Source organism: Penicillium lagena, assembly GCF_028827675.1.
Source record: "Penicillium lagena strain IBT 129212 chromosome Unknown utg000008l_segment0_segment0, whole genome shotgun sequence".
Classification (NCBI taxonomy): domain Eukaryota; kingdom Fungi; phylum Ascomycota; class Eurotiomycetes; order Eurotiales; family Aspergillaceae; genus Penicillium; species Penicillium lagena.
The window spans coordinates 1068961-1089980 of record NW_026623229.1 but is presented as its reverse complement, the minus strand read 5'-3'; the positions used below and the strand labels follow the sequence as shown (position 1 = coordinate 1089980).

General features: G+C 53.8%; 9 protein-coding genes across 9 annotated transcripts; 5 read left to right on the top strand and 4 right to left on the bottom strand.

Moving 5' to 3' along the window:
• Positions 1-347: 347 nt before the first annotated feature.
• Positions 348-4210, top strand: N7510_011002 (Survival protein SurE-like phosphatase/nucleotidase; the record flags this gene model as incomplete). Its single annotated transcript, XM_056982927.1, has 7 exons — positions 348-407; positions 465-649; positions 699-1154; positions 1204-1507; positions 1785-2677; positions 2731-2790; positions 2941-4210. 7 exons carry the CDS (start codon positions 348-350, stop codon positions 4208-4210), a joined length of 3228 nt encoding a protein of 1075 aa, XP_056828421.1.
• A 700-nt stretch (positions 4211-4910) lies between these two features.
• On the top strand, positions 4911-6939 carry N7510_011001 (purple acid phosphatase family protein; the record flags this gene model as incomplete). Its single annotated transcript, XM_056982926.1, has 4 exons — positions 4911-5260; positions 5312-6004; positions 6061-6501; positions 6561-6939. Coding segments are annotated over 4 exons (1863 nt in total), but the record flags the coding sequence as incomplete, so codon positions are not given.
• Positions 6940-7294: 355 nt separating this feature from the next.
• Positions 7295-8500, bottom strand: N7510_011000 (DUF453 domain protein; the record flags this gene model as incomplete). The annotated part of the gene is made up of 1 exon (XM_056982925.1): positions 7295-8500. The coding sequence occupies one exon, from the start codon at positions 8498-8500 to the stop codon at positions 7295-7297; it is 1206 nt and encodes a 401-aa protein (XP_056828419.1).
• A 402-nt stretch (positions 8501-8902) lies between these two features.
• Positions 8903-10068, bottom strand: N7510_010999 (uncharacterized protein; the record flags this gene model as incomplete). Its single annotated transcript, XM_056982924.1, has 3 exons — positions 8903-9363; positions 9462-9679; positions 9887-10068. The coding sequence occupies 3 exons, from the start codon at positions 10066-10068 to the stop codon at positions 8903-8905; spliced, it is 861 nt and encodes a 286-aa protein (XP_056828418.1).
• Positions 10069-10358: 290 nt separating this feature from the next.
• N7510_010998 (uncharacterized protein) lies at positions 10359-11210 on the bottom strand (the record flags this gene model as incomplete). The annotated part of the gene is made up of 1 exon (XM_056982923.1): positions 10359-11210. One exon carries the CDS (start codon positions 11208-11210, stop codon positions 10359-10361), a length of 852 nt encoding a protein of 283 aa, XP_056828417.1.
• Positions 11211-11248: 38 nt separating this feature from the next.
• N7510_010997 (peroxisomal membrane protein PEX14) lies at positions 11249-11702 on the bottom strand (the record flags this gene model as incomplete). Its single annotated transcript, XM_056982922.1, has 2 exons — positions 11249-11539; positions 11670-11702. The coding sequence occupies 2 exons, from the start codon at positions 11700-11702 to the stop codon at positions 11249-11251; spliced, it is 324 nt and encodes a 107-aa protein (XP_056828416.1).
• Positions 11703-12274: 572 nt separating this feature from the next.
• N7510_010996 (kinetochore-associated Ndc80 complex subunit NDC80) lies at positions 12275-14389 on the top strand (the record flags this gene model as incomplete). Its single annotated transcript, XM_056982921.1, has 1 exon — positions 12275-14389. The coding sequence occupies one exon, from the start codon at positions 12275-12277 to the stop codon at positions 14387-14389; it is 2115 nt and encodes a 704-aa protein (XP_056828415.1).
• An 837-nt stretch (positions 14390-15226) lies between these two features.
• N7510_010995 (uncharacterized protein) lies at positions 15227-15607 on the top strand (the record flags this gene model as incomplete). Its single annotated transcript, XM_056982920.1, has 2 exons — positions 15227-15295; positions 15350-15607. The coding sequence occupies 2 exons, from the start codon at positions 15227-15229 to the stop codon at positions 15605-15607; spliced, it is 327 nt and encodes a 108-aa protein (XP_056828414.1).
• Positions 15608-16023: 416 nt separating this feature from the next.
• N7510_010994 (uncharacterized protein) lies at positions 16024-19113 on the top strand (the record flags this gene model as incomplete). The annotated part of the gene is made up of 1 exon (XM_056982919.1): positions 16024-19113. One exon carries the CDS (start codon positions 16024-16026, stop codon positions 19111-19113), a length of 3090 nt encoding a protein of 1029 aa, XP_056828413.1.
• Positions 19114-21020: the final 1907 nt, after the last annotated feature.

Below are 21020 nucleotides of genomic sequence, written 5' to 3'. Positions count from 1 at the left end.
AGCGTGACGGATGCGGTCCACTGGGGATAATGGATATAACAGATCGGGCACGCGAGACGAGCTGAATTGTGCGACCTTGAGAGAGAGGGAAGCGGTATAGGTAGGGGGGTGTGGGTGGGGGTAAGAAGATAGGGATGGGGGGATGATGAAGGGATGGATGAGCGGATGGAGAGCAGAGAGTGGGCGTTGGAGGTTGCCGGGGCTCGTCAGGTGTCGAAGGCGGAAGGAGTTGGTGCCTAAGGTGTCGAGGCACCATCCCTGCTGCTGCGTGCTTGTGAGGTAAAGCTGCCAAAGCTAAGCTCGGACTCTCTGTCACCCCTCCACTTCCCCGGCCACCTCCCTTCAAGATGGCTTCTGAGTACTCCGACGATGGTACCGAACTTGATCGTCCGGCAGATCTTGGAATGGTAGTTATATCAGTGATGTCGGTTGGGTTGCTTACTGGTCTTACTGACGGGCAATAGGATGCGCTCCTGGCGCCGTTCCGCGCGCTGGTCTCCAAGTCGGCCATGCGCCTCTACCTGAACACTCTGCTGTTCATTGGCGTATCGCTACTACTGGTTGGAGTTTCGGTGGTTGCCTACACCATCTTCTATCTCCGTTTTATCCCCGCGGCTGGATTGGAACGCGTGGTGCACCTGCAATTTGGGTAAGTTAGCTGCGCCTCGGTGACACCTCAAGGGTTCTAACTCGAACAGCGATGGCAATCCCTGGGGAACGGCCTCCTTCGACTCGGAATTTGTGTCACTTCAGCCCTACGATGTATCCGTGACACTCGAGTTGCCGCGCACGCCCTCAAACCTCGACACCGGCAACTTCATGATCGACCTCACCCTATACTCTCGACCGGGGTCAGCAGTGCTCCCAGGCTCAGTCAAGGACGCGAATCCGATCATGCAATCCCGCCGCCCCGCTATTTTGACCTATACCTCCCCGCTGGTCGACGTTGCTCGAAGGATGGCGCGCCTGCCACTCTACGTGGTCGGCTGGCGTCGCGAAGCCGAAACTATTGAAGTGTCAATGCTGGAGCAGGTCGAGTTCGCTCGAGGTTCGCGCAACCTGCCGCAGAGTCTACGCCTAGAAATTCAGAGCGACGATAAGATGCAAGTCTACAGTGCCCGGGTGCAATTTCGCGCCCGGTTTACGGGCATGAGGTAGGTGTCTTTGGGGTTTTACTCATATCCAAAGCTGACAATAGGATAGACGGTTCATGTACCACTGGAAGCTCACTTCCTTCGCCATCTTCAGCTCTCTGTTCTGGATGCTCTCCATGGCTTCGGCCAGCCTCACCTGGCTGCTTCTGAACACCGTCCTACAATCCGAAGCAACACCTACAAAGACGATTAAGGATGAAGATCATAACAGCATCAAGGACGAGCCCGAAGATAGTTCTACTTCCCCTGGACCTAACATCAAAGAGGAGCGGGAGGAGAGTGCTCTGCTTCGGAGCTTTCCGTCTGATGATCCGGGCGTTGGCTCTGGCCTAGAAAGCGCAGAGGCTCGTGGGGTACAGAAACGACGAAGTAATGTCAGAGACGAGCCCGAGTGATGTTTTTTGTTTAGTTGGATTTCAGTTGCTGCCCAATATACCCATCCATAGTTCCCGTTCCCGAATGCATGAATGTTGGTGTTCCGCCCAAGAAGGCGGGGCACTTCCGACTTCGCTCTTTTCTTCCTTCCATTCTTCCAGTTCCCAATCAGTAAAGCCCAATGCATATCCTGGTGAGTTGACTACTGATCGAGAACAGTTTTCCGAAAATCCCGCTTATGTTCTCGCAACATAGGTCACCAACGATGACGGGCCTCCGTCGAATCAGTCGTCGCCCTACGTCCATTCCCTCGTCCACTCGCTCCAGTCCGCCGGCCACACCGTCTCGGTAGTTCTCCCGCATCAACAGCGATCATGGATCGGGAAAGCGCATATGATCGGTGCCTCAGTGAAACCGACCTATTTTCGGCCGGGTACATTACACCAGGAGGACGGTACAGTACACCACCTGCCGCTGAGCAGCGATGACGATGCCGAGGACGACGAATGGATCTTGATTGACTCGACCCCGGCGAGCTGTGTCCAAATCGGCCTATTTCACTACTTCCAGGACCGAGGCCCGATTGATGTGGTCGTTTCAGGCCCAAACTACGGCCGCAACTCCACCGCGCTGTTCGCGTTGTCCAGTGGAACCATTGGCGCCGCGATGGAAGGCGCTTTGTGTGGGAAACGGTCCATTGCATTGTCGTACGCCTTCAGCTCTCGCAATCATGATCCCGTGGTTATCGCAGAAGCATCGCGCCATTCGGTCCGGTTGATTGAGTATCTGTGTTCCCACTGGGCCGATGACGTCGACCTCTATAGCGTCAATGTGCCCCTCGAACCCGGCGTCAGCCAGAACAAGGTTCTCTACACGAACATGCTGCACAATACATGGAAGTCTGGGAGTTGCTTCCAAGTGGCCGACCCAGCATCCAACGACGACCCCAATCTGCAGGAGCAGATGCTGCGTGAAGGTGAGGCTGGAAAGAACGTCGATGCGACCTGCATTAGCGATCAGCCAGCCCGGAAAAACAGGATCCAGCACAAGAACTTCAAGTGGGCGCCTAACTTCCAGGATGTGTATCAGAGTGTGGAGGATAGTGTTCCTGGGAATGATGGCTGGGCAGTCAAGGAGCAAATGACTAGGTATTGTTGGCCCACCTCTTTTTATTTACACCACTGGGCGCTAACTTTAGCAGTGTCACGCCGCTGAAGGCGAGTTTTATGCACGCACCCGGGATTTCGGGGGAGATTCAGCTGTGAGTGGAGATTCTGGCATGATACAGATGTGCTTTTTCCGATATACTTGTGGCTGGCACTTTAGATATTTGGATTAGCTGATAGACATCGTCATGCTTCCCCTATACCTATTGGATTCGAAGTTATTCTAATCGGTTGGCACCATGTAGATCCGCTAACCGGCCCACGCTCTACTCCATTGTCGACTGCGACGATTCCTACGTGCAAGCCCTAGTCGAGCAAGCCTTGACTCGCCGCCTCGGTGACGCAGCCTGCACAAAGCGGATATCTTCTCTCGAAGATCTCCCCGATGCTTCGAGCCTTGTCTTCCAATACCGTGAATATGAGCGCCTGGACTTCGAACATGTCTTGTCGCGGCCATCGACGTCTCTGGCGAACGCGTACGTCATTCGCAAAGCCTTGATCCGAAAACACTACCTCTCCAACACGATTTCCAACTGGGTCTCCAAACATCCGGAGAGCATCCTACAGCGCCACTTCAAACCGGCGTTCGACTTCGAATTGGACTACGCCGAGTTCCTGGATGAGGCTCTACTGGAGGCTTACGAGCTTCGCGATAGCCTGGAGAAAAACGAAGAACGGCCCGACTCCGAAAAGGAGTGGTGGATCCTCAAGCCCGGGATGAGTGATCGTGGCCAGGGGATCCGCCTCTTCAGTACCGAAGACCAACTGCGCGAGATTTTCGAGGAGTGGGATGTTGACTCGGATGACGAGGCTGAAGAGGATAACCCCGACTCTTACGAAGCCGCTCACGACGCCGGCGTGGTCACCTCCCAACTCCGCCATTTCCTCGCACAACCCTACATCGACCCGCCACTCCTCCTGCCCTCATCCTCAAACCGCAAATTCCACATTCGCACGTACGTGCTCGCAACCGGTGCCCTAAAAGTCTACGTCTTCAAGGAGATGCTGGCCCTCTTCGCCGCAAAGCCCTACTGTCCTCCGCACGAAGAAGACGACGAGGTAAAGGATCTCGCCCGCCATCTGACCAACACCTGCTTCCAAGAAGGCGGCAGCAGCAACGAAGGTAGCGTCCGTCGATTCTGGGATCTCGACCACCACGTTCCGTGTCTGGATGCGGACTGGAAGGAAAAGGTTTTCGAGCAGATCTGCGCTGTTACCGGTGAGGTCTTTGAGGCTGCTGCACGGGGCATGATGGTGCATTTTCAGACGTTGCCCAATGCCTTTGAGCTCTTTGGGGTGGATTTCTTGGTTGATAGCGCCGGGTGTGCTTGGTTGTTGGAGTTGAATGCGTTCCCGGATTTTGCGCAGACGGGAGAGCATCTGAAAGAGGTTGTTGTGGGCAGATTGTTTGAGGAGACTATTGATGTTGCGGTGAAGCCGTTCTTTGGTCTGGGGGCTGGTGGACAGGGTGATTTGAAGCTGGTGGCGGATCTGGATCTGGGTCGTCGTGCTTAGACAGGTGTTTTGGTTTGGCTATACAAAGGTTTGGAGTTTACAAAAGTGGCATAATAGACTAAGTTATTACAATGGATTTAATGTGTTTATACGCCTTCGTCGCACGCACCGGAAACCTCCGAAGCAAATTTCCCCTCTATTGCACTTCGCTACTGGAAACCCATCCCCGGGTCTGACAATTTCCCTGACCAGAGAATGGATGTAGCAATTGACTGGGCACGGGAATTCCGGCTAAACGAAGTGCCTAGATAACTTCTGCAGACTACCTATCAATACCATTCGGTTTGCTAGAAGCGGTTGAAACGGGGTATAGCCAGAGATAAGAAAATACAGACACAGGACCCCTTTAAAATGACAGGAGCCGTGCACTATCGCCCCTAGACCAACCACCTAGAGAGCATTTCAGTACCCAAACACCCCCCCCCCACAAGGCTTAAGGATATCAGGCCAATCAGTGCCCCGACCGGGATCCGTGTCCTAACTAATGGGCCCCGCTCTCAGGGACCGACGGCTTCACTAGTGTGCGTAGTACCTGGCGATCGCCAATTGTTGACCTAAGCATTTGCACGTGTAGTCCACGATGCAACCTTTTATGATAACAGGTCGGCTCGACCCGGGCTGGTGGCTTGCCATGTAGTCGATTCGGTTAAAAGCAGGCCTCGCGGCATAGAATGTGCCATGGGCTCAGTTCTCTCTCACCATGAAGGCCACCACTGCTGCTATCTTGCTAGCATTTTCCGCCGCTGTCGATGCTCGACCTGCGGTCGACACTCGCTATCCCTATAAAGGCCCCGCAGTGCCCATCGGCGACTGGGTTGATCCTACGATTAATGGTAATGGCAAGGGTTTCCCTCGTTTGGTCGAGCCGCCGGCTGTCAAGCCGGCCACCTCCCACCCGACCAACAATGTCAATGTGATCTCGTTGTCGTATCTGCCCGAAGGCATTCACATTCACTATCAGACGCCTTTTGGTCTAAGCGAAGCTCCGTCGGTGAAGTGGGGGAGTCATCCCCGCCAACTGAACAAGCTCGCAAGCGGCTATACCCACACGTGAGAGGTTCAGGATTCGCAATGCCATCATCTATACTGACTTCATCCTAGCTATGATCGTACCCCATCGTGCTCGCAGTTCAAGGCCATCACGCAGTGCAGCCAATTCTTCCACGAGGTGTCTTTGGACCATCTCGAGTCTGGTACCACCTACTATTACCAGATCCCAGCTGCCAATGGCACCACCCAGTCCGAGGTGCTGAGCTTCAAGACGGCCCAGAAAGCTGGTGACCCCAAGGAGTTTACCGTGGCTGTACTGAACGACATGGGGTACACCAATGCCCAGGGCACCCACAAGTACCTGACGGAGGCTGCCAACGAGGGCGCCGCCTTTGCCTGGCACGGCGGTGATATCAGTTATGCCGACGACTGGTCCTCTGGGATCATGGCCTGTGAGGATGACTGGCCAGTTTGCTACAATGGCACCAGCAGCTCGCTCCCTGGGGGAGTTATTACGAATGAGTACAAGAAGCCCCTGCCAAAAGGTGAGATCCCGAACCAGGGTGGTCCTGAGGGTGGTGATATGAGCGTTCTGTACGAGTCCAATTGGGATCTCTGGCAGCAGTGGATGGGCATGATTACCAAGAAGATCCCTTACATGGTTCTCCCTGGCAATCACGAGGCTGCCTGCGCCGAGTTCGATGGCCCTGGTAACGTTCTGACTGCTTATCTCAACGACGATATTGCCAATGGCACTGCTTCCAAGGATAACCTCACCTACTACAGCTGCCCGCCTTCTCAGAGGTATATAAGATCTCCTGCCAAACACTAGACAACGCAAGGCCTAATCCCTCTTTTAGAAACTTCACTGCTTTCCAACACCGTTTCTACATGCCCGGTGCCGAGACTGGTGGTGTCGGCAATTTCTGGTACTCTTTCGACTATGGTCTGGCCCACTTCGTTTCCATCGATGGCGAGACGGACTTTGCCAATAGCCCCGAGTGGTCCTTTGCAGAGGATGTCTCCGGCGATGAGACTCTTCCCACTGAGTCGGAGACCTTCATTACTGACAGTGGTCCATTTGGAGCTGTCGAGGGTAGCGTGAAGGACACTAAGTCCTATGCCCAGTACAAGTGGCTGAAGAAGGATCTCGCCAGTGTAGACCGCAAGAAGACTCCGTGGGTGATTGTCATGAGCCACCGTCCGATGTACAGCTCGGCCTATTCTTCCTACATGACGGATATTCGTGAGGCATTCGAGGGTCTCCTGCTTGAGTATGGTGTTGACGCCTATCTTTCCGGGTGAGTTTTCCTTTGCCTATTCCCACAGAGAACGTATTGACTCATAATATTACCCATAGTCATATTCATTGGTACGAGCGCTTATACCCTCTCGGCACAAATGGTACCATCGACACCGCCTCTATCGTGGACAAGAACACCTACCACACCAACGCCGGCAAGTCCATCACCCACATCATCAACGGTATGGCAGGCAATATCGAGAGCCACAGCGAGTTCAGCAGCGGCCAGGGCCTGACCAACATCACTGCTGTTCTGAACACGAAGGAGTATGGATTCAGCAAGATGACCGTTGTGAACTCCACTGCTCTAAAATGGGACTACATTCGGGGTGACGACGGCTCTGTTGGCGACTCGCTCTGGTTGCTTAAGCCGGCCAGTGAGCACAAGTCTCACGGCAAGAGGCCTAGTCCTAATCACGGCGAAAAGTCTCATCCTGTAATTTAATAAATATTTTGGGGCCTCTTTCTTAATGGGGAAAGATGAAGATGATACCTAACTACTCCAAACGGTATCAAACCAGACAGGCTTCTTGATAAACATTGACATTGCAACGAAAACTAGTTCTTGATCAGACAAAGAGTGTATTCATCTAAGGACAACAAAGCTGAAGAAGGGAGAGAAGGAGAAGAGAGCTAGAACTGGGGCATCCCTTAAAAACAGCAGCCGCTTGCAAGCTCTTATGGGTAAAGTATCTAGGCCATCTTCCATATCCCTCGCGAAAGCCTCATAGATACAGATACACAGCGAAGCCATCCTCGGTGTAAATGTTTCACGATCGATATCATATATGTCATGGTTTCCAAAAGATCCGTCCCTCAAAAAGCCTGCGCGCGGTGCGAAACACTGTCGCAGACGCCAACCCGCCATCTGCCTTGAACTCAGCGCCAACCAGCAGGTTACCACTGGCATGACCGATCGTGATCCCCGCTCCATCTACGGGTTTCTTGCCCGCAATAACATCCGCCACCGTACTCCCCTCCACCCGCGCCGCAGCGGCCAGCGCCAAGGCGACGGTGATGGGTACTGCCTTGTGCGGCTGGCCCACGGAGAGAGCTCGGACGAGGAGATCGACCTTCGCAGGTGTCTGATTTAGCTCTTTTGAGGCACTGGCCTGTGAAGGAAACGAGACGAGACTGATCTTAGGGATGCTGCCGGGAACCGCGGTGGGTGTCTCTGCTAGACCCATTTTCACCCCAGCCTGACGGCGGATAGAATCTAACCGGGACAGGAGAGTTGGGTGTGCTGAGATGTCGTCTGGAGTAAGGTTTCCGTCCACATCGAGGTCTTTCGCTCGGACAAAGACGCAGGGGTTGGCGGCGTCGATACATGTCGCTGTGACGCCGTCAAAGACGTCCGTCACACTGCCGGTAGGTAACAATGTTCCTGTCGCCGAGCCGGCTGGGTCAATAAAATCGAGCTGCACGCGAGCAGCGGTACCAGCGACTCCATCTATGGCAAAATCACCACTAGAAGCCGCTTCGCCATCGACAACCGGAAACGAGGAATGGATGATCTTGCCCGAATTGGTGTTACGGATGCGCACCGATACTGAGTCGAGGTTATTATCTGGCAACGCAAAGAGCCGATAATCAACGGCAAAGGGACCGACGGCACTGCTCATGTTGCCGCAGTTGCTAGAATAGTCGACATCGCTATTTTTGATCCCCAGCGAGACAAAGGTATAGTCGACGTCAGCGTCCGGGTGCGTCGATGGGCCCACTACGCACACCTTGGACAAGCTACTGATGCCTCCGCCGAGGCCATCCAGCTGTCGGCCATAGGGGTCGGGGCTGCCAATCACCCCGCGGAGAATGGGAGCCCAGTCGGCGCGATTGGCAGGCAGATCTTCTTGCTTGAAGAAGACGGCTCGCGAGGTGCCGCCTCGGTAATAAGCTGCGGGGAGCGCGTGCTGTTTTTGAAGGGGCTGTGTGTGCATCGAGCGTCTGAAGGAGGCCAAGAATGGGAACTTCGGGTTGCAAAGGTTCCGTCGCAGCATAGTGAGCCTGACAGAGGTGAAGTGTTGTTTCCCCACGCCGGGAGAACAATGTCCCCACGCGTTTATTCGGAAGAGGCTAACTATATCACTCTCCGTGCTTTCGATACTCATCCTAACTGGCCTCAATAAATACTACCCTAGAGTTGGTATTTCTTCCTGATCTTCCGCCGAGACTTAGTTTGATGGTGTTCCCGGGGACAGTGATCGTTCTACTTCATTGGCATGGATTGTGGGTGGGAGGTATGTCCCAATGGATCGGATGGCTTTGAAAAACCCCTTGTCGGTCAGGAGTTGGCTGACGGATCTATCTGGTGCGCTACAGATAGTAGTGGTCCCACGCATGATGAACTAGAGCGGTTCATCAAAAAGGTCTTGTTGGCCTGGTTGACTCCTCACACTATCTCAACCAAACCGCTGCTTCGCCAACGCCTGAAGCCAGCCCATAGTCTCCTGTTCCTTCTCGCGATACTTCTGTACACGCTCATCTCGCTCTGCCGCGCGGGCTCGAAGTATTTCCTCTCGCCGGATCTCGCGCTCATTCTTCTTCCGCTTCTCGTTCTCTTTCTCTTTTCTCAACGAAGCCAGATCATTGTCCCCCGCGCCCATGAGCTCTTCGTCCCGCGCACCTTCGGGTGATCCACCACGAGCCTCGGCAAATGCCTTGTTGGCAGCAGCCGCTTCCCTGCGCTTCTCGAGCTGCCTCTCGCGTGTTCCGGGTTCGGCGCGAGGTGCAATCTCATCTTCTAGGTTGCGGACAGCGGACTTGTGCGAGCGTATTTCGGCGCGGTGCTGCTGTCGTGACTCGTCGCGTGCGGCAATGGCGTCTTCCACGGCAGATTCTGCAACTAGATGAGCGAATTGGCCTGTAACCAGGTTGCTGTAGTCTTACCTCTCTTCAGCTCAAGATCTTGCATGTTTGGGATCGTAGGGCCAGAATGTGGTGCACCCCGTCCATATCGACCTACTTCGAAACCAGAATGTGGGAGAGCCGGTCCGTAATCTTCGTCCTCATTATCCTCGTCTGCTGGGTGTTCCGGGGCCTCCGTACCGCCCTTTGTACCATCTGGAGATGCGGCTCGACCTCTGCTCGGACCCGGCATCGGCTGTTCGGCGGCGCTCTTGCGGGCCTTGTCCAGCGTAGCAGGGTCATACCAGCCCTCAGCGAGTTCTCCGCGGTTCCTAAAACCCATCAGAGATTGGTTAGAAGGACAGTCTGGAGCCTTCTTACCATTTCCCCACAAAGCTTTTCCATCGTCCCTTTACCTCGTCCTCCGTTAGATCTTCAAGGAAGATTCCCTTCTGGATATCCAAGTACATGGCAAACATGGGCTCGTAAACTGGTAAGTCGCGTCTGGACAACTCGCGAGCTTGGAGCGGAAGGATCACGGGCTGCATGGGTTTCGCGGGTTCTTTGTCCCGTCTGCCAGGGCGGTCTCGCTCGCGCTCACGGTCTCGGTCATGACGGTGCCGATGGCGATCTCGGTGGTGTCTGTGAGATCGGTGTGGGGAGCGCGATCGCGAGCTGTCTCGGTGGTGTCGGTGGCGGTGATGACTGCGGTGATGGCCATGGTCAGAGTCTGCGGCGGTCGGTGGGGAGGGATGGAGATGTGAGGAGGGATTGGGCGAAGGCATTGTGTCGCAATGATGGGGGTGAGATGCAGAAGCTGAGAAATTGACGGCTGGATCGATGCGACAAGATTGCTTATCTTATCGTCAGCTATTCCTCGCTGAACTACCCAATATTTGTCCTCCTAACTATTCGTGGGTCTTCTTTATGATCTATCTTTTACAGATTTTGACAGACAAAACCTCTTTCTATTAGTGAAGACGGTACTTCAGTTCCATTGTGGTAGATACATCAAAGAGAAAAAGCGAAACAATATACATCCAGTCTTTTAGCTGGGAGGAGCGGTTTGCTCGCTGGTGCTGGTCGCATTGTCAGCGCCCGTGGCCGGAGTCGACTGCGAGGAGCTCTTAGACCGGTTAGCGGCAGCCATCTGCCAGGCCGGGATAGAGGCAGAGCGTCCGAGCTGCGACAGGGGGTTGTTGGCGGCGGGAGCAGGCGGAGGGGGGTTGCGGTGGAGCTTGCCGGAGGGGCCGCTGCAGGCGCTGGCGCTGGCGCCGGTGATTCATCCTCGACGGATGCAGGCGCGCCGTTTGTGATAGGGGTCTCGGGCTGGGAGGACCCGACGGTTCTACCAGCAGCCGGCGTGCTGGTACCGCTGCCACCCAATCGGTTACCCAGAAGGACTTTCAAGCTCTTCAGCTCACTACCCAGCTCCTTCAACCGGTTTTCGTTGCCTTCGCGAGCACCTTCCAGAGCCTTGGGGATAGCATCCTTCAGAGACTTCACCTCGTCGCTGATACGGCGAGTTTCATCGTCTCTCCGACGTGACGAGCTCTTCAATTCAGCCACGACACTTTCCACGTCTTTCAGGGCCGAGTCAAGGCGCTCAGTCCGGGCGTCCTCGGCTTCCTTCAAGGCTGTGGTATCGGTCGAGAGCTGCTCAATCAGCGCGAATGCGCGAGAGAATTGTTCATCGATATTTTCCTTGTCCTGCTCCAGTTGAGGCGGGGTCGGTGGCGCAATCAGGGGCTTGATATACCGCTGGAGCAATATCAGTATCCGGCTAGCTTTTGAGGTTGCAGGGAGGCATACATTGGCGACAAAATACATTCCATATCCCACTCCTCCCATCACCGTTGCCATGATAAACCAGTCGCGCCAGTCTCTCTTTGGCGGCCTTTTTAGACCTCATTAGCTTCAGTCTCGGGGTAGCACTGGGTTCCGACGCACTCTGGTGGCGGCTGCCATTGACCGTATGGGGGATAGCCATATCCTTGGGGTGGTTGTGATGATGGTCGGTAGGCAACTTGCTGCGAGGAGTAGCCCTGCGGTGATGATGCTGTAGCGGTGGCGGCGGCAGAGGGGTCCTCGCTCGCCCGAGCCAAGGCAAGGTCGACTTCTTCCTGCGTCAGGTTCTTGGATTGCAAGAACGCGACTCTCTTCTCAACAGGCGACGAGGCGACCGACGGATCCTGTAAGACTAGACGGTGTTAGCACTCCCACCACCATGCGACGTTTCGGATCCTGGTCCATACAGGTAACCTGGGCGCGCACATGTTAGCATCAAGCCGAAAGCGGGTACCGCCTTAGGAGAACACTTACCGCGGAGGAAATCAGCTCCTCGCGCGGGGCCATCGTGGTCGAGGGTTGATATCGACTCTTTCAGCTCCAGCGCGTGAAGGGATAAAGTAGAGAGTGTGTCCAAGAAGATGGCTGGGGGTGAATCCCTATCGGCAAACGCCGCTGGACCTCGGAACAGTTTCCCCAGGCCGAGCGATCCCGTGATTCTGCGCCCGGTCGAATGGTTTTCCCGGTTGGACACACCGCCTGCTGGGAAGGGAAGTGGCACGCTCTTGTTTACAACGACTCTTTGCGCCCCCCCAATAATAATCATCACCCCATCAACCCTCGTGTGCCTCACAGATTCCCTCCCACCCTGTTCCTTCGGGCATTGTTTGCGCGACAGTATTTTAATTTGGTATCGTGTACTGTATCTCCACGACTGTTTGATTTGGATTTTCCTATCCGCCGCAATCGCGGCGCGTGCTTGTCACCATGTCGCAAGATACTGGGTTGTTTAGCATCAGGCGCCCTCGAGAAGTACGGAATCCCCCTCTGGTGCACGTGAAAATGTCTAACCATCGAACGCGACACAGACTCTCGGGAGTGTCCAGAACTTATCCGCAATCCCGCAGCCCGCATCCGCCATGAAACGCACCAGTTCCATTGGATTTCAGAACCCACCGTTTACGTCGCAACACACGCGCTCGACTTCGCTGCTCAACTCCACGAGCAGACCGCAGCAGCCGAACTTTGCGAGGGCTTCTTCCGGGGGGTTCGGTCAGGATGCGAGGCTCTCGTCTGTCCGTCGTTCCGTATCGAGTAACATGCTCCATGGCTCCAGTGCGGGTCGGCAGAGCTACGCGCCTGGATCAGCCTCCAACTCCGCATCTCAGAATATTCAGCGCAGAAGCAGCGTGTTTTCGCGACCATCAACCGGAAATGGGGGCCCTATAGGCCACCAGTCATTCTTCGCCCAAGTTCCTCCCGCTGCAGGCGTCCCGAGAGACCCGCGACCATTGAGGGATCGCGCATTCCAGACCCGCATTGGACAGGAGTTACTGGAGTACTTGACTCATAACAACTTCGAGTTGGAAATGAAGCATTCCCTGGGTCAGAACACTCTTCGCTCGCCGACTCAAAAAGATTTCAATTATATCTTCCAGTGGCTCTACCATCGTATTGACCCGGGATACAAGTTCTTAAAGAGTATGGACTCTGAAGTGCCACCGATTTTGAAGCAGTTGCGGTACCCTTACGAAAAGGGCATTACAAAATCGCAAATCGCGGCCGTGGGTGGCCAGAACTGGTCGACATTCCTCGGCATGCTGCATTGGTTGATGCAGTTGGCGCAGATGATGGACCGCTTTGTGATGGGAGATTACGATGTCGCGTGCGCCGAAGCGGGTGTCGATGTCACCGGGGATCGAATCATCTATCGTTTCCTCACCGGGGCCTATCATGACTGGCTCCAAGGGGGCGAAGACGAGGATGATGAGATTGCCGAGAAACGATTGGTTCCGCACATTGAAAATATGTCCGAGGAGTTTGCGCGAGGCAACGAGCGATACGAACAAGAGATGGCCGCGTTGGAAGCAGAGAATCGCAACCTCCGCGATCAGATTGAGGATATGGAGAAGAATGCACCCGACATGGCCAAATTGGACAAGACCTACCGGATATTGGAAGGCGACAAGAAGAAATTTGAGGAGTACAACCAGACCGTCAAAGGGAAAATTGAAAAGTATGAAAGCCGCATCAGATTTTTGGAAGAGGAGATCCAGAAAACCGACGCAGATCTCCAGGCGACCGAGACAGATCGTTCCGAGCTCCAAGCAAGCGTGGATCGGCAAGGCATCACCATCCAGGATATCGACCGCATGAATACGGAACGCGAGCGTCTTCAGCGAAGCCTCGAGGACACCATGGCTCGTTTAGAGGAAACCCATGCCCGTGTCATGGAGAAGGAGTCTGAGGCGAGTCAGAAACTTGAGGATCTAGAACAGATTGTCAAGACATACAATACGCTAGGCTACCAGACGAGTTTGATTCCCCCGTCTGCCGAGAATGCCAAGGGTCAAGATTACGAGCTCAGTCTCCAAGTCAACGAAAACATCTTCTCCCGGTCCCAGGTGGGCGGCGATCCCAACCGGGTCTCGTCGGATGGGGATCGTCTACTGGCCGAGCCTTTCATTGGCTACCACCCGGCTCATCTGTTGAATCTGGATCTTCGGGGCAGCATCCGCAACAGTCTGCAGTCCCTGCGGAAAGAGATCAATGAACGGCGGAAGCGCAACATCGACGACGATCTCGACCGTCGGAATCTGCTCGACAACATTAAAGAGGCCATGGACGAGAAACGGAGCGAGGTGGAAGCTCTCGAGCACCGGCGCCGTGCCGCAGAGGAGGAATTTGAGCGAACCAAAGAAGTCACCACCACGCAGAAGACGGCCTCGGACGCGCAGATTGAGAAGATGGAGAAGGAGCTGGCCAAGATGCGAGCTACGCTGAGCGACAGTGTGCAATTAATGGAGCAGCGCGAGATGAATACCAACATCGAGTACGAGCAGCTCACGCTCCGAGCGAATGCACTGCGCGAGGAACTGCATACCAATGTCGAGAATATGCTGAACGATGTGATCCGCTTCAAGGTCCATGTTCAAAAGGGGTTAGAGGACTACGAGAGCTTTGTGGTCGACGAAGTGGAACAAGAGCTGGGCGGCGATGCCCACCTGTCGGAAGATGTGGCGATGGAGCCGTGAGCGCGGTGTTTTGTCTCATGATTGATGATCGTCTTTTTTCATGCGCTCTTACTCGGACTATATGGAGTTCTTGCTTGCCGGTGTACAATAATACCCCAGTAATCCAGCCCTCTTATTATTGCGGAAGATCCAAAAAAGCCCTCGTCCGGATAAGGAGTGGAAGTGAGGATCGTCGTTCTCCACTGGGTGGGTGAATAACCATGTTTATTGCTCCCGCACGGCCAACGATCAACAGGGATCGGTGGAGCACGCGTGTCCCTGGTTTCACGTCATTGCGTCTTTTGCTTTAGCCGAAACATACTCTCTCCGGCGCGAGTCGCTGATCCTCTCAACCACCTTCTCGATTCTGCTGGTCGCCGACTCCACCGGCCATCGACCCAATGCCCAATAATTTACTATTTGCCGCCGCTGGGCTTCGCGTTGATGTACCTTGTTGGACACCCAGTCCAGTCTACGCTCCACCATGATGCTTGTCCATGCTCGACGAGCCGCTGAATTCTTCCGTACCGCCTTATAGGCGATCGTCGGATGGAGAACAATTAACTACCGCCTGCTAGACTGACGAATATCCGCTCTGGACCAAACTTTGGACGCTGATCATCTCTCTTTTTCCCTCTCTCGTCTCCGTATCGGTGACCGCGCGGCGACGACTAAGACTTTGACCCATCAATTCTGCGGTGGCCCATGATAAGACACAAGAATAATGGGGCTCCGGATATGGCATAAAATCTCTCCCTGCCCTACGATTTTTCGTCCCATCCCATAGTGCTGTGCACATTCGTTCTCTTGTTGTTGGACATATCCTCATTCCATTCCTTTACTTCCTACTCAATCATCATGAAGGTCTCCGCTGTCCTCGCCGTTGCAGCCTGTGGCCTTGCCCCGGTTGCTGCGTTCCGCCTGCCTGTGAGTATTGTGTGCACCTTAAATACCTCAGCCATCTGCTAACAGACTATTCAGCTGCACCATGGCACTCCCACGGGCTCTCTGACCTCTTGGCCCTCGTCCACCGGCCCTGCTCCTTCCGGCTGGTCGACTGGTAGCTTGCCGACTCCCACTGGCACCAGCTCCCCCCATCCTATTGGAGGATTCCCCGATTACCCTCCCCCTGCCTTCCCGTACTCGTCGGGCTCGTCTTCGTCTTCGGTCCCCACGCCCACCGGAACTCCCACCAGTGCTGCCCGTAAAGGTGGATTTTGGCGCGCTGTCCAGGCTTAGAAGAGACCCAATCGGTTTCGTTATAGATTGATTTCTTTCTATGCCTGCTGGATCAGTTGTATAGGAATGTGTACTTTCTTTTAAATCCATTATTTCCTTAGATCCTGCAGACTGTTCGCTTTTATACTTCGATAGAATGTAACGGGTACTTTCTTGACTATGAAGATGACTGAGAATTTGAAGTATCGGGTACTTACTCAATCGGCATTCCTTGATTGGCCCACTATGATGAGTCAGCGCCAGACATTTTGCGCGAGTCGCGCTGCTTCACAACTTCTTCTCCCGTTCTTATTCCGGCGCTCGTCTCACTCCTTTACTGTCTCCCGGTATGCCTGGTGCGTGACCGACCCCGATATGTGTCACAACAGGCCCGCGGCGTTCCTCGAGTTCCTTGTACCACAAACACCTTTCAGGTCATGAAAAGGTGTTTGCACTCCGGCCGCCTCCTCCGATATGGCCGCAGGCTATCCTTTCCTCTGATTGCCAGACGTTCGATATCCGGCGGACCCGACGCGCACACAATCGCCAAATACACTCTCGCGGAAGCCAACAACCTCTGTGCCCGGTATAAATTTGACCACAAGCTTTATCCGCCAATATCTCGGAAGCGTCAACAATTTCTCGAGCACTGGATTCCATGCCTGGAGAAATGCCTGCCTCCTCCTTCGCAAGCGGGTACCAAGCAGGTACACCAAGCAGGCAACTCACTTGAAGTGTTCAAAGAGGATTTTGATCGAGCTTCTTCGTTGGCGGGATGGATGAATCGCTTCAGAGAGCGATTCCAGTTGGATCCGCTGGTGCATATGGGTTTCAACTTGAACAAATGGGAAGCGGTGCATGCTATGTTGAACAGTCTTGTCGATGCGCATGAGCTGCTGGCTCCTTACATGACCGCTCCGCGGGCTTCGAATCTTGATTGGAGCTTAGGTTCAGGGAAATCGCTCGACGACATGACTTCAGTCGCAAGCCAACATTTGATTAACGTCATCACCCCAGATACGACGACCCCCCTCCACGCTTTAACTTGGTCACCCACCGTGAAGGTCTTTTCACACTTCCTCATGGCGGAGGTCTGGCAGACTCTTGGATCTTTGGTTCTAGAAGCTGCGAATCGGCCTCCGAAGGAATCCCAGCTTGCCATGTCCTATGTCTTTCGAATCCTTGCACGGTTACATCACTCGGGCTTGATCTCTGAACGAGTGTACCAATACCATGATCCGGATACCAGCCTGCTTGCTTTTCGCCCACCAACACTGCATTTGCTATCAGGACATATCATGAGTGTTCTTTCTGATGCAGCGTGGTTGGAGCATCAAGCTGCTGTGGCGGCCAGGGCTGCAGAGACTGGAGAAGAATCACCGTACCTGCCCTTCAAAATGGGAGTTCGAGAACTCGGTCCGGAGATTTGGTTGGAGCTCATTTTGTGGTGTTGTGTGGAACACGGATTCCCCACAGAAGGGGCATGGCTGGTGAAACAGATGATGACGCAGAACGAACGCTGGAAGACCGAGAGCTGGGCGCCTCTGTTGAGGGGTTTGGACATCGTCCGGCAAACAAACATTGGCACAGAACAGTTCTGGCGCCGTCCGAATAGTGACACCGTCTCCCGGAGTCAAGACAAACCACCTTTCCGTGGGCTTGGGGAGCGGACGATCAGCACTGAAGTGGTTACTTCTCTTCGAAATGGCCTGATTCACAACACCTTTAATGAGATAGGGACCAAGGGGTACGGTATCACGCGGCTTCTTCAACTTTCCTCCCATCTTGATTCCTTGATCGATCCTATCAAGTCTGCGCGTGATCTTCGACCTACGACTAAGGCCACGAATTGGCATACGGTTCAACTCCTTGAGAGCGGGGCGATTGATTCCGAAAATGATCCTGCCAGTCTCGAGCGAATCTTGCGGTTACATAATGAGGTTGTGCCAGCATGGGATGGCGAGGAGTTGACCAAGGTGCAGCATCTGGATGGCATGACAAGGGCCCAGTTTTACAATGATTCAGCGACCATGGTTGGGTTGGTCGAACTCAACATCAGGGCTTATGCCAGGGATTGTCTGACAACAAACGCGTTTCACCAATATGCTTGGTTGCGGAACATCGATGATGCCAGCACAGTGCGCCGCACGGAAACGTTTTTCGAGCAACTCAAGCAGTCTGGCACCGAACAGGTCCCGTTCTTCGACTCCCAGCATTTTCCTTCACTTAAATCATCCCTTCCACAGGTGTCAAATGTCACTCATGCCGCAATACTTGAGCTGGCTACCACTTCTCGGGCCTTTGATTTTGGCAACTGGCTGCTTTTCTCGGATGATGTGGATGGCCCTTCGATCCCCCCCAGTGCTTATGGCGAGCAAGTTTTAACACCACCGCTTCTCCGTTTTGCCGCTGCCACCCACAATTCACAGCTTGCTCATCAAGTCCTTCGTTCTGTCCAAATGCCCTTCCGTCTCAACACTCTCAAGGCGGTCCTCGACTATGAGATTTCAGTGGGAGACTGGGACCGCGTGGTTCAGATGTTCCAACATATCAGAGACCGCAAGGCAAAGTCGTGGGGATACAGTAATCTCGCTACTCTCGCCGCCGCAATCACCAGACGGGACGCCTCCATCTTGCACAAGGAGTCTCAAGGAGTTGCCGTCAGCGAGGAAGAGAAGCACAGTCTGGCACAAGCTCAGGATATCCTCCTCCGTCTTTTCAGCGGCGAATTCAATTCGCCCGAAGGCAGAAACGATACAAATCGCTTCCAACAGAGGGCGATCTATAGCATGTACAGTCTGCTATCGTCGCTTCCGGGCTCTTTCCGGGAACTCTTCAAGTCGGCTAGCCTCCAATACATCCCCGTCAAGCCGGAAACGATCGGCTACATCACCACTGTTTCTTTTAACGTCCTCCTCGCCGCCGTTGTGGATGGATATGGCTGCTATTCCGGCAAAGGGGTTTATGGCAGGTGGTGTCGGTACCCCCACAGGGGCCTAGACGATGGCAGTGTTGACCTTGAACTTGCTCGGGAGCGCAATCATCAACAAGGTGATCCGCAGTTGGATCCAAAATGGCACCCCAGTGTCCAGAATAAACTTGTCATCCCAAATCTCGACACTACCCGCATCATCGCGCAGGCCGCGATCAGAGAGTTGGAAGCCCTATCAGACGCTGCGACTCCCGACATGCTAAAATCTCTTCATTTCTACAAAGCCAAGCCCAAGCCCAAGACAGTCTACCGCACCACCCGAGACTGGGGCAAACCCCCCAAGACAGTGCCAGAGGGTGTCCTCGACTTTTGCGTCGAAACCTTCTTGCGCCAGGGTCTGGCCGAACACCAGATTGATCGTGAAACCAATGGTCATGTTGCGCGTATGCGTGAGAGGAAAGCCATCTGGCCCTCCGCGTTGCAGCACAATGATGCGCTAAGCCATGCGCTCGATGACCGTGGCGTGGACGGTTGGTATACTCCTGTTGGAGGGTGGCCTGTTCGTCCGTCAGAGAAGGTGTCTGTGCGAGACTGACAGCTTCGCCAAGACGAACCCGTTGAGAAGGCTCCTGAGCCTGACGAGACAGGCCAGGTCCGGTGGAGAATTGAGATGTTTTGTGTATAAATAACTGCATTGATATCCATAAAGTGTATATATCCCCCATGATAATTGTACAGTATGATTTGAACCTGTTCATGGCTTACCTGTGCTACCCATTCTCTCAATTTCTTAAACCCACAGTAAGGAAGTATTGGGCTCAAGGACTTGTCCCACATATCGTTCCAGTGCATCGGAAATAAAACAAAAAACCTGATTGATGAGATTATGTTCACATGCCGCGACAGTTGGAACCGACTCGACTGGTCGATATATATTTGGGGCTAGGTCCGAGCACACCCCCTCCACTCCATATGTCCAACCACACAATTTTTAGCTATCAATTTCTTTTTGTAGCGTTGGGGGCTATATACGATCATAACGGTCTGCATCTGCCCCAGGAATTTTCTTTTCAATTGATACGAAAGAGTAAACAATCGAGGCACACGGGAACTGGCTAGGCCAGTTAACTATCTGGCCCAAGGTTTCCACTGAGTTTTGGAGAGGAAGTTTTCCAGAATTCCAAAACCCAACCTTCTTTTTCTCACATGTATTACGAAGTGGCTGCTGCGGGGGAATACAGAGCGCGGAGTTGGGCCGGCGTTGATAACTAACTAAGCCTTTGTGATGACATCAGGGGGGCCCGGGGAGGATAACTAAGGATTCGAATTTATCCTCTAACCTAACTCACCAACAGCTGAATGCAGGTCCAGGCTCTGTGGAGATGCGGAGAAATCCTACCCGCTGCATGCTGTAGGAACCGTGCAACAAACAGATTAAATATGGGCTATAGGTTCCCTAAATCGCGTCTATGTCCAAGCCGCTTTATCTAGCTAGATGTTACTTTCGGCCGGAGTTGAACAATGGCACCGTGGTTTCCATGGTTCCACGGTGTCGGCTTGACGATGTCATCGGAGATCGCTACATAACTAAGCGATGGCCGGGTAACAATGCTGGAATGTGAATCATGTCGAGCCCGTGCCTCGCCCAGCCATGCTCCTATCCGGTGGCTTGTCTCAATAACGAATCCCTTGCTGCGGGCGCTGACCGTGTCTGTACAATGTGTACGAGATACTCTATCAGGGACTTGTGCTCGGCATGTGTCCCGGACCTAACTAGGGTTCTCTGATGCCCGCCGTCGTCGGTATGGGCTGGTATGTATGATCCTTCGAACGAAAAGATGAGCAAGGATGCTGGCCCCGAGTAGGCTGGTCTTCATAGCGAGACTTCCTCCCCCTCTTCACACTATGGCAACCACCAAATCAGAGGTGATCTATATAAAATTTACGAATCTGATGTCTCCTATCGGTATCGCCGTCCGCTGTGGCCATGCAGGCGGATAGCTGCATCACCAGTGGCGAGCGAGGCTCTTCCTTGTCTTCCCGAGCGTAATAAAATACACCCGACATACATACTTTGGATACGCGGATGGACCCACTCGCTATGTCTTTCTTGGTTCCCAAACGGTGACGCTAGGGGATCATGTTTTAGGGCCGGCCGAAGTTGGGAGAGGAGAGGCCAAAGCAATAGTTTTTGTCGTGCATCATTATTTTGAGCACTGTCGGAGCAGATCTCTGAGGATTCCCAGAACCAGTGGTCAGCTTTTTTTCTTTCAGTATTGTCCTAACCGAGGTGTTTGTATACAAGTCTGCCTAGCAACGACTTGACAGATCGAATGCAGGTTTCATGCATCCCGGGTTATCCGTAGCGCTGCCAATCAGGCGATCGGGAGGTCGATTTATTTTTCACATCGACGGGCGGTGATTGGGATAGGGCCAGCGATGGAGTCGCCGGGTGGATTTTTTCGCAGGCGAAAAAACACATGGAGACCCAATTTTGCCCCG